Source organism: Nicotiana tabacum, chromosome 9 (assembly GCF_000715075.1).
Source record: "Nicotiana tabacum cultivar K326 chromosome 9, ASM71507v2, whole genome shotgun sequence".
Lineage (NCBI taxonomy): Eukaryota > Viridiplantae > Streptophyta > Magnoliopsida > Solanales > Solanaceae > Nicotiana > Nicotiana tabacum.
The window spans coordinates 83583795-83595801 of record NC_134088.1 but is presented as its reverse complement, the minus strand read 5'-3'; the positions used below and the strand labels follow the sequence as shown (position 1 = coordinate 83595801).

Sequence of the window (12007 nt, the reverse complement as noted above, 5' to 3'; positions counted from 1 at the left end):
AGATTATTGTAGCACTCTAGACGATGAAGTAAATGGAATGACTTCCTTTTGCAGGGAAGCTCCATACTAACAAGGTCAATGGCGCTATTACACTTCTTCAAATACGAATAGCTTTGTCTTTCATCGAATGTAATTGTTTAACGTTGTAACCAACCCCGAATGTTGATAACCAATACTCCCAACACTTCCCTTGGAAAAAAACCTACTACGCACGTAATATAATACTAGAAATGTGACAATTAATGGGAAAATGAAAGGATCCCACAGACGGGCAGATTATTAGCCATTTGGTTTACACACAAAAAACAATTGCTACAGCAATACAAAAGGAGCAAGGTTAGGAAATAACACAGCTTTGGATTGTGAGTTTGCTTTGGTCCTAAAACATGCTGTCAAAAATAAATTGCATTACTGCAACATCCTGCCATAACATGAAAATTAGAATAACAGTGAAAATTCTGAAATGTCAACATTATAAACCCTTCCGCAGTTTCTTCTCGGTTCCTGGATAAACAAGTATATCCATCGAATTCTCTGTTATTATCTTCCATGGGTAATGGTGGATAACCGGACATCATTTAGCATGTCCACGAACAAGCAAACAAAAAAGTTACCAAATGAAAATGCCATGCCACAGGCCTACACAAGACCCCTCTGTTTGAACACATCGAGCATTGAGGCTCCAATTTTTGCAGGAGATTCACACACTGTAACACCAGCTTCCTTTAGTGCCTTGATTTTGTCTTGGGCTGTTCCCTTTCCCCCAGATACAATAGCTGCACTTCCAGAAAGATCAGAATTAAACAATTACTCTAGGCATGACAGCAGGAAATACAAGACATCTTTTTATAGCTCATGCAATTTCATTCATCATCATGATAATGCAGCAAAGCGAACTCACAATAAAACAGAATAACACAGCAGAAAAGCTGCCGTACCCGTTCCTACTAAATTTCAAGAAAAGAGAGGAAAAAGACTAGCTTGAATGGACAGAGAAAAAGAGAACAGGGCCAGGATGGGCAATAGTATCCCTAGTACTTCCGGATATCAATAACCAGCAGATTGTTCTCACGAGTATCGATAACAAACAGTTTGGATCTATTTTTTTATTTTTTCCCATTATTTTTTGGTTTAAGGGTGCATGGGAATGGAAGGCACAGTTCAGAATTAACATAGAATCAACCCATTATACGATTTTGACCAATGAGGAATTCTCCCATAACACTGTTTTGTATGTAACCAAAATCAAATATAATTAGTTCCCAGATCAATTTAAGTATCAATATCGAAGGTTACAGAGTCAAAATATTTAATGCATGCAAGTTGTTGGCCAACACAGTACCTCCAGCATGACCCATTCGCCGTCCAGGAGGAGCTGTCAATCCAGCAATAAAAGCAACTACAGGCTTTTGAGTTCCACTTTCCTGTTTCAGGAGCAAAATACATAAAACCTCACAAATCATATGAATCAAATATTATTCAGCGCAGCTTAAAATGCTATTAAACTCAGAGACATGGCAAGAACTGGATGTTAAGACATTCTAGCATAATAATTAGCCAAAGATTCTGAACATCCTCTCAAAAATATGAGAAGCTAAAGAGTATCTTCTCCTAATGCTCCAGCAGCCACATCGTTAACTTTCTCGTAATTCTAATACAAGGAATGATAGAGCAGCGCATACAGATGCAGGATCAAAAGCTTAAAATTATTGGTTTGATCTCTGTTAGACAATCTAGGGCAAATTATGGGTGTAGAGGATATAACCACACGCTTATACATGGAAAGGAAATCAAAATGATGAATCAAGAAAAATTATTCAACAAAAGAGCCAGTCAAAGAAGGCACAAATACATCTGGTCTTAAGAATGTTCTCTTTGCACAGGTTGAATCCAAAAACATAATGGTGTGGAAATTAAGAATTCCAACTCTGGAGGTACTTTAGGCCTTTCAAAAAGCACAATAAAAAGGAAGCAGATAGGAACGTGGAGATTCCAATTGGAAGTGAGACAGCAAATCTTCAGTCACAAGAGAAATGAATTCACTGGTAAGAAATTCCAAGTTGTGTAAGGGACACCTAAAACGAGGGGATACTTTTATTTAAACCACAGTTGAAAAGATAATAGAAAGAAGTGTGTACTATTGGTGTATGGCAAGGTGTTACATCTCTGATATGGTTGTCGGACTAAGACAAGAGATCAAGAAGCATGATCAAGAGGTAGAGTTCGTTTACTTCTTTTACCTTGACAGCTGGTAAGGCAAGAACATCCTCTGCCGGAAGGAATTTTGTACCTATTGGAACAAATGCCATCTTGTCTAGTTTCTTATACAGTCAAACCTCTCTATAACAGCCTCGTTTGTTCCGAATATTTTTGGATGTTATAAAGAAAAGTTGTTATAGAGAACATATATTATAAATTAACATGGAAATTGGTTCCAAAAAATCTTGGCTTTTATAGTGAAGTGTTGTTATATAGGGATGTTGTTATAGAGAGGTCTGACCGTAACACTGAATGTTACCATGCGGGGTGCACCCTCAACATGGATATGATTTCCGGTATTTTTTCTTAAGATGTCTCTTCGTTTGAAATAAAATCTAGAGATTGAATAGCTTGGATATGAGTGATATAGTTTACTCCTACTATCCCTGAGACTTAAGTGGTATAGAAATATTTCTGAAGAAAAAAAAACCGCATTTACATATACTACCTAATTCTGACAAAATTCTGAAATGTTGATGAATCAATCATCACTAAAAATTATTTCAGCGAACTTCAGTGGAGATGCAGTATAAACACTATACTGCATACCTTGAATGATATAGTTCCTTAATACCAAATACATCTCATTAAAATTTTATAGTGCTGGATTTGAAGGAAATCCTTGGTACTTACCGTAAGAAAACTGTTACTCTTGACAGTATGGCAGTAACAGCTTGGCACTCATAAATATGGCTAGGATTCTATAATAAATAACTTTCCAAAACCAAGGTGGACAGAAATTCACATCACCACAGAAGGACTACCATGAAAGAGCATATGATTTATTCCATAAAATGCTGAATGAGCCAGCATATACAACAGTATAATCCTGACATTGGGATACTTTACTCTGACATAAATATTTCAATCATCACGAACCTTTATAAAGGCTGCAGCATCTTCTTCTGCTGTGCCACCAATCTCACCAATAAGAACAATACCTGTCATACAACGGGCACGTATAATTAGATTGAATGATCCTAATCTCCCTTCAGTATAATGCATAGATCTTCTAACTTCTGTTTATCATCTAATTCTCAGTTCCATATTTTGTCTTTTTTGATAAGTGAGTCATTGTCAGTTCCTTATAAATGGAACAATAGGTTAAAGGCAGCAGAGAAGTCTGGGAAAAGTAAAACACATTCGCAACCCACCAAATTTTAATTAAGAAAAGATAGTAAAGTAAATGAAAAGTAATCCTAAGGTCTAACAACATTATGGAGAAAAAGTACCATTTCTAGAGAAAATAAATGTGATAAGGGACTACAAAAGTTCTTTCCCTGGGTTGGGCGATTGGTGGATGGTCGCCAAGGTAAATAGTAAGAAAATTTTCTTCTTCCCATAAAAGCCCTTTAGCAAATTTGCCCCACAAATTCTTGTTGCTTACCGTACACTATTGCACTCTGGTTGTAACAGATGTTAAGTTTAATTAAGAAATCTGGTAATTCTGGAAAATATTAGTAACTATCTTATTTTGACATCTACTCTCTGCTAAGATATGCATATAACACTACCACACAGAAGAAAAACATGTCATCCTGGCCATCATCTATAATAAACTTAGATTAATTAATCCTTCAATAAGGTTTACCTTCTGTCTGTGGATCAGCAACAAATTTCTCTAAGCAATCAACAAAGTTTGTACCATTGAAAGGATCCCCACCAATCCCTACACAGGTTGATTGCCCAAGGCCAACAGCAGTTGTTTGAAAAACCTGAAAAACAAATATCAAAAAGAACAGTTCAGGAAAAAAAAATGCTTATAAAAGAAGAGCATATGTATAGTAGATTACCATTCCCCAGGAAGATCAGATGGTTTCCCTATACCATTTTCTAAGAGAAAATGTCCCAATTATATCACACGCAGGGACTAGACTTTTTGAAAAGGGATCTTTTTTACTTCTTTAGGTACCGCTTCCTACATTTTGTTATCCCTTTATCTTCCCAACATTCACAATGACAGGGCGCATTTACACATAGAGAATTGAATGATGAGACCTTAAATCTCATCAATGAGAAGACCATAGAAAACAAACAGATTGACCTGTGTTTGGTTAACATGCAATAACCGTTTTTTTTTTTTTTTGATAAAGCATGCAATAACAGCATTATTGACTTAGAAAATTTATTTCAAGGACCGGTGACTTCCTAGATATAGCAAGTCCTACTAACATTCCAACACATAAATGTTTAGTGAATAACATGGTCAAAGGGAAAAGTCACAGAAATGCATCAAGATTGCTGGACTTTATAAGCAAAGCGCCATAAAAGATCGTGCACTTTCAGTAAAAATGCAGATTGAAAAAATAAAAAATGAGAAAAAAGTATATGTAAAACAAGAAAAATAACTACAAATACAAGCACTAATTATATGGACAAAAGAATTGAGAAAAGCTGCAATGTGAAATTTATGACGTAAAGACAATATCACCCATTTAAATTTAAAAATTCAGATGCAAAGATACAGCTTTAATTTTTAATTTAGATTCAATGACTAGACATAACACATTCATTTCTTTATAACCAAGAAATCCATTGTTCCAACTTCGAAACTTAAGGTTAATGGCCCACCCCACCTTTTCCATTTAAATACCAAGAGCGTGGTGCACCAGATAGGATTCAAATTCGTGACGTGTGCCTAGCACATGCATAAGCTAGGCAAAACACCTTGTCTCCATTGCACCAGATTCTGAGCTTAAGCGCACTTTTAACAATGTTAATATAGACACTTCAAACAATAACAACCATCACTAAATATTAAAGGTTTGAGATCATATTTGTCAAGAGACTTACTTTTTCCCTTAGAAATAGTTCTAAAAGTAAGAGGGAAAAGAAACTCGAAATAAGGTTTTAACTTTTTAGCCAATAAATTACCGACAAAATATATACCCTAGACATAAATGACACTGCATCTTTTCGGACCACCAAAACATCTTTAGCCAACTACATTTATTGTCCCCTCTAGTGATGGTGCCAAAAATTCAATCAAATAAAGAGTTTTTTGCACCTCTAGTAATGGTGCCAAAAGTGATACTATTTCAATATTGATTTTTTTTTTGCTGCAACAGTTAATGCACCCAACAACCCCTCCCTCTTTGACAACCATAAAGTGAATTGAATCCTCTCATTTCTTCTCTTCAAGGCACAGTCCCGCCAGATATACATTCAAAATTAAGCAGCAGAAACAACTCCGTCAAGTGTTTAAATAATGACCTATTAGCACAATGTCTTGTAGAAGCGGCAATGAGACTGGGATTTATGGATCAATAATAGATCATCAAATAAAAATAATAGGTCATTGCAAAACATGCTATTCATGTTTCACAAAGTTTGCATTCAGCTAGATTCTTTTAACCTTTTTACCACAACTATGTTCTCTTGGCACCGCAAGAATTGCTCATAGATTCCCTACCACTTTTACAGTGACAGTTAGTGTCCCCCGTTCCCCCCTCTGCTTTAAAACCTTTTTTTCTTGTGGATAAGGTATATAATTTTATTGATGTGGAAAACGCTCGTGTACAAGCATGAAGTAAAAAACCTACACACAAAAAATGGCCACTATGGAAAACAACAACCTTTTGTCTAACGAGGACCTCATGTGTACACCAAAAATCACTAAAAACACAAAGTTGTTCCAATACCTTCAAACGTTCGCATATTTCTCGCCTTCAAACCCTACGAGTGAGGGTTTTGGAAAACAGGTAGGATTTTGGAAAAAGGAAATATCTAAGAGATCCTTTATTTTTTGGAAATATGTCAGAATCTTCTAAGCCTCCAGATCTTTAGCGGCTCATCATGAATATGAGGGGTGCACATAATACGTACAGTTTAAACAAGTTTAATAGACAAATTTTACAGATAATAAATCTTACCGCTTCATATGTCAGCGTACCAGATCGAGAAACAATTCCGATACGTCCTGGTTTGTGAATGTATCCAGGCATAATACCGATTTTGCACTCTCCTGGTTTTATAATACCTGGACAATTCGGACCAATCAGCCGAGTTTTAGATTGCTTCTTGAGAGCTGCTTTTACACGAACCTGTAATTGCATGGGAAACCCAGGCAAAGAAAACAAGCCAGTGAGAGAATAACAGAGTGAAAAAACAAAAAGGTACAAGCTCAATTAACAAGCTAATCCCAATTATAACATTTACTGAATCAACCCAAAAACAAAGGATAATAACCCCCAAAAACAATCTATATAACCCTGAAAATAAACTCATCTAAGGGATTATTACTTGCAATCAAAATTAGCTTATTGTAGTTTCCCTTTATTCGTATTTTCTTTGTTGAGTCGAGCAGCTGGAAACTAGAGTTTAAACCGTAAAGTTGAGCATTCAGCTCTGAGAAACCCTGTCCAATCTAGTTGTCAAGAATTCATCTTAATGCATTCAATACTTAGGAATGCAGCTTCAAAGCTAATCCAAGTAGTAGTGAAACAAATGTTATAAATGTCTTATGGCCAAAACATTCTTTTCTTTTCTAAATGGACATTGAAAGGGATCAAACCCCTTTCACCATTTCATTTTCTGCATGATGAAGAAAAATATCGATATTGCCCCTAATGACTATAATAATACATAAATCAACAAGAACGGCACCAATATGTGACACATAAAATACACAAGCAAAATGACTAAAGCTGAACAAATAAAAATGAAGGAGGGTGAACAAAAATGTTAATGTGAGATGTTCCTTCCCATTTTAACGCAATTTCAGCCCATTTGCTCTTTTTTGGGATCAGTGAGCCCATTTGTGCATCTTAACACATCCATCATGACAAAAAGTTTTAGATTTCAGCCTTCGTTGATATTTGTTGTCAATCTTTAAAGTTGCTGCAGTTGTCTAGTTTCGCATTCTTAACCCCTTGTCACGCTTTGTAGATGAACAGTTTAGTTTTGGTCATTGTGTATTTAGTCATCAGAAAAGAAGTTATTCCTGCCTTCTATCTTCCTAAACTTCTTACATTTTGCGCATATATGGGTCTTTCCTTCCTCAGAGAATTTATTCCTGAACTTCTTCTATGCCTAAGCTTATGAGCCAAATAAAAACTTTAGGAAAGAATGATCGAGCATAGACCTAAGGACAGTATGAACCTGGTTAAATTCATGCACGGTAGATCTATAACAAAGTCTATATTCTTACTAAGAAGATTGGTGACATTGTATAGCGAGCGGGCAAAGGAGAAGGACCCACACATGGTGTTCATTAACCTAGAGAAAGCGCATGATAAGGTGCCTTTGGGATGTTGGGAAAAAAGACATACTAAAAAAGAAAAAAGTACACATCAAATATATAAATGTCACAAAAAATATGTATTAAGGAGTTATTAGTAGTGTGAGAACAGTGGTGGGAGATACAAATAAGGATCGCATATCTGTGAGTTTACACAAGAGATTGGCATTAGGCTAGTACTTGTTTCCCCTAGTTATGGATGAGCTAAATAACAACAAACAGGATTAAATCCCATGGTTTATAGTATAAACGGACGGTTAATGGCTCAATAGATACTATCCCCTCCAACTAGCACTAAAATTCCTTTTACACACATTTTCTTTCCGGGCAACCTATTACACACTTTAACTTGAAAAATTCGTAGTTAGGACCCTTTGAACGGTCTAAGACCACATCTTCCTAAGAAATGCATTACACAATCAATGCCAGCACGACAAATGCCATTGCATTAAAAGAACACTTTATCACTCCTAAGTCATTAGAGACAATGAATGTTGGGCCACTAAGGTTAGGTATCGCCCTAAAAGACTCCTAAAAAGCATAGGGCCTAAAGTAAACATACTTGGTTATCAAAGAAATATATTAACATGAGTAAAGTATATTCTCAACTAATTGGTATCGCCTACATAAATGTTGTTCTTCAATTGTGCCCTATCTTTCGTTAAGTCTACATTGATTTCAAACAATTGTAAGTTTTTCAAGACAACTTCCTTCTGTGTAATATCGAGACAACTTCCTTTCCAAAGAATGAAATGTAAAAAGAAAAACTATGTATTACTACATCGCGTTATATTTCACCAAAAACATTTTGTATGTCTCTAAATCATTGAATTGTATATCTCCAAATTCTTGTGCAAGGGTAGAGTAGAATGTATTCACCAGCTCTAGTCTCCAGCTATAATTTAAAGACAATTCACTTACCTTTAATCAGAAAAAAAAAAAAAAAAAAAAGAAGGAACCAGCAGAGTTCCAGTAATGGATTTGTAACTTACCATATCATGCTGAGGAATTCCCTCTGTGATGCAGACAACTAAGTCCAATTCAGCCTCCATGGCCTCCATAATAGCTGCTGCAGCAAATGGCGGAGGAACATAGACCACAGAAGCATTAGCTTTTGTTTCTGCTTTTGCCTCTGCAACAGTATTGAAAACAGGAAGCCCCAAATGTTCTGTACCACCCTTTTTGGGTGTCACTCCACCAACCTATTTAAGCACAGGAAAGTCAAAATGAGCACTACAGAACTATCTCTTTCCAAAGTCTCTAAAAAGAGAGAGTAGAGAGGGGGGAGGGGGGGCGATATCCATTATGATTAAACAACAAACTTTCCAACTAATTTCATTAAAAAACAAACTGTCTACAATAGGCGGAGATCATACAAAAAAATCACATTTACTTCATGGGCTAGAAATCAATAAGGAGCTCAATAATAGAAAGGAATTTAAATGCATGCTCAAATGAAATAAATCTGAAGGCTGCAAATAATACCAACTAACTTAAACAAGTTAGCAGCATTACTAACAGTGACAATCCCAAGGAAACATTAGAAAAAAAAACGAAGAAAAGACCTTGAAGACACAAGGAGTTTAAAACATCATAAGAACTTTTGTTTTGGATAACGATGGTGTTTGGGCCAACTTGCGCGCACCTTGACTATTTCACGGGATACCTATTACCTCCCACCAGCAGAGGTACCGAGTAATTTTGCCTACCAAAGCTTAGGCAGATGAAAAGAAATCACCTAGCATCTTTTGCCTCTACTGGGATATGAGTCCTAGTCTCCCATGATTTTCATCCCACTTAATTGACAACTAGGCTATTTATTAAGGAGTTTAAAACATCATAAGAACTTTTGTTTTGGATAACGATGGTGTTTGGGCCAACTTGCGCGCACCTTGACTATTTCACGGGATACCTATTACCTCCCACCAGCAGAGGTACCGAGTAATTTTGCCTACCAAAGCTTAGGCAGATGAAAAGAAATCACCTAGCATCTTTTGCCTCTACTGGGATATGAGTCCTAGTCTCCGATGGTTTTCATCTCACTTAATTGACAACTAGGCTATTTATTAACCACTAGGTCACACCCTTAGATGTGCATCATACATGAACTTTTGATATGAGTATGAGCAAAAGAACTATGATGGCTAAAGAACTGCTATAAGGAAGAAAGCACTATTATAGACATCCTTAAAGAACTGCTAACAAATAAGCCAGTAGAAAGGGCTAACACTATTATGGCTAGGCAGTCTATCACAAGAATGTGTCAGAAAGGATGAGATGAGATGCAACTGTTTATTGGAAAACTAATCCTCGGAAAGATTGGCAGGTCTCATCGATAATCTGTAATAATCATACACCTTATGCAACTTTTTGGAAGAGCTTCAACTTGGAAAACGTTTTGCTTTTGGTTGTCTGCCTGTTTCTGCATTTCCCTAATGTGAGCGTAGCACCTAAAAGTGCTTTCTGAAATGAAATATTCAGACATTATTTGTAACCTAAGCAGGTATAACATTAATGGACCCTAATGTGCACATAAGTAATAGAAAATGTTAAGAAACAACTTGTTTCATCTTGAAAGGAAAAACAGAAATCAATTGACTGAAACTGTAGCATTATCCACACAAATTCACAGTTTAACAGAATTATACAATTAATACAACACTTGGTGGAATGAAAGAGAGCTCAGTCTTAAGATACTTTATCCAATTTAGGATCTTGTCAATATCCCAAGGTCATATAGTTGCAGGTTATCTTCCCAGTGAGTTATATGACCATATAAATTGAAAGATATTGAAGTTGACATAACAATTCCCGTTTCAGTAAAATATAACTCCAGACTACTGTAGTCCAGGAATCCAGATTTTACAAGGCTGCCGACCCCAGATAGTGAGAACTTTAAACAAACGAACCAGCAGCTAGTTGTACAACAATATTGAAAGGTATTTGACCATCATGACTGAGGATAAGATAACAATTAATTACATGATCCTTTAAATATAAACTGAAGAATAATTACTGAAATATAGACCATTCTCAAATGTAACTAAGAAAAAGGTCATATTCTATTCAATTTTCCAAAAAAATGGTAAAGCTTATCCGAAGCATGAACAAGCAGTAAACCAAGTCCAACTAATCATCAGCAATTTGAGATCCGTTATGCCCTCATTTCGATAGAACAGTGGGTGCCTGAAATAGTCAAAATTGGACTTGAAAGAAGTTCCAAGCAGTAAAATCACATTTTTTCATTTCACTAAGTATGTCCTCTTTCATGGATCAAAAAAGGAATAACAAAAACGCCATGTTTCCCAGCATGTAGCAGGTGCTGTCAGCTCAAGCTATAAATATATAACTGAGTTATTGTAAAAACAGTATAAAATTATACCAAAATTGTGGTGTAATGGTATTAATGCATCCACTGCTCTAAAATTTAAGATCCACCTCTGTTATACAAATAAACTATCACTAACTAGAATGTGTAGACACGTTACAGGTAAAATGAAAGAGGGGAGGAGTACCATTTTGGTGCCATATTCAATGGCCTGTTCGGTATGGAAAGTGCCGTTCTTGCCAGTGATACCTTGACAGATGACACGTGTGTTCTTGTCAACGAAAACAGCCGGAGGAGGAGGCGGCGATCCAAAGAATCTGTACTGCTGCCACAAAGACGAAGATGCAGAGGGTGTGGGGTTGCTAGAGTTCAGCTTTGCTGACAGATTTGCGATCAGTCTGGTGGCTTGGCGAGCCATGGATGCTCTTACTGTTAATCTTCTCTTTTCTGCGATTTACTGTGGCGTTCTGTAAACCTAATGGAGCGGCAAAAGTTGTGAAAGTCTTCTCAATCGGAAAAGTTGAACTTGAAAGGGCGACCAAGGAATATTCTTCGGGGCAAAAGTGATGGGTCTCACTTGTCACCCAATTTCGAATCGGGTCTTGCCTTTGTTTCCCAAAAGATAAATAAAAATATAAAAACAGAAAAGCCCAATATACTATGGTTTTTAAAACCGAATTATGGTTTTTAGTAGGCCAAACCCATTAACTTGGCTCCATTTTTTATTTTGGCACTCTATCTCAATCTTGTTCTATTTTGGCCCTCCAACTCTATTTCTTATGTTTCATTTTAACTCAAAAACTTTTATCCGACGTAAAAATGGAGGCGTATACATACTTGCTTGGCCAAATACATAGACAACCCATTGAAGTTTGCTCCATTTGTCATTTTGGCACTCCATCTCAACCTTGTTCCATTTTGACCCTCCAACTATATTTCTTATATTTTATTTTAACACAAAAACTGTTATCCGACGTAAAAATGCAGCGCGTATACATACTTGCTTCTAATGTGTAACAACCATCCAATTAGATTTGGACACCTATTTTTTTATCCTTGTCAGCTCGGTTTAATCCAACCATCCAATACTTTCAAATTTTTATTTTTTTCGTTTTTCTGCATCCCCCCCCCCCCCGGGAAAAAAAATTATATATTTTCAGTTTTAATTTTTTCATCTTTCG

At 36.2% G+C, this 12007-nt stretch overlaps 1 protein-coding gene across 1 annotated transcript; it reads right to left on the bottom strand.

Annotated features, from left to right (window-relative positions):
- Window positions 1-245: 245 nt before the first annotated feature.
- LOC107783576 (succinate--CoA ligase [ADP-forming] subunit alpha-2, mitochondrial) lies at window positions 246-11437 on the bottom strand. Its single transcript, XM_016604565.2, has 7 exons — window positions 11014-11437; window positions 8491-8700; window positions 6132-6302; window positions 3851-3974; window positions 3139-3200; window positions 1343-1424; window positions 246-776 (listed from the first exon to the last, which is right to left on the bottom strand). Exons 1-7 carry the CDS (start codon window positions 11242-11244, stop codon window positions 640-642), a joined length of 1017 nt encoding a protein of 338 aa, XP_016460051.1. The 5' UTR covers window positions 11245-11437; the 3' UTR covers window positions 246-639.
- Between the last annotated feature and the right edge of the window lie 570 nt (window positions 11438-12007).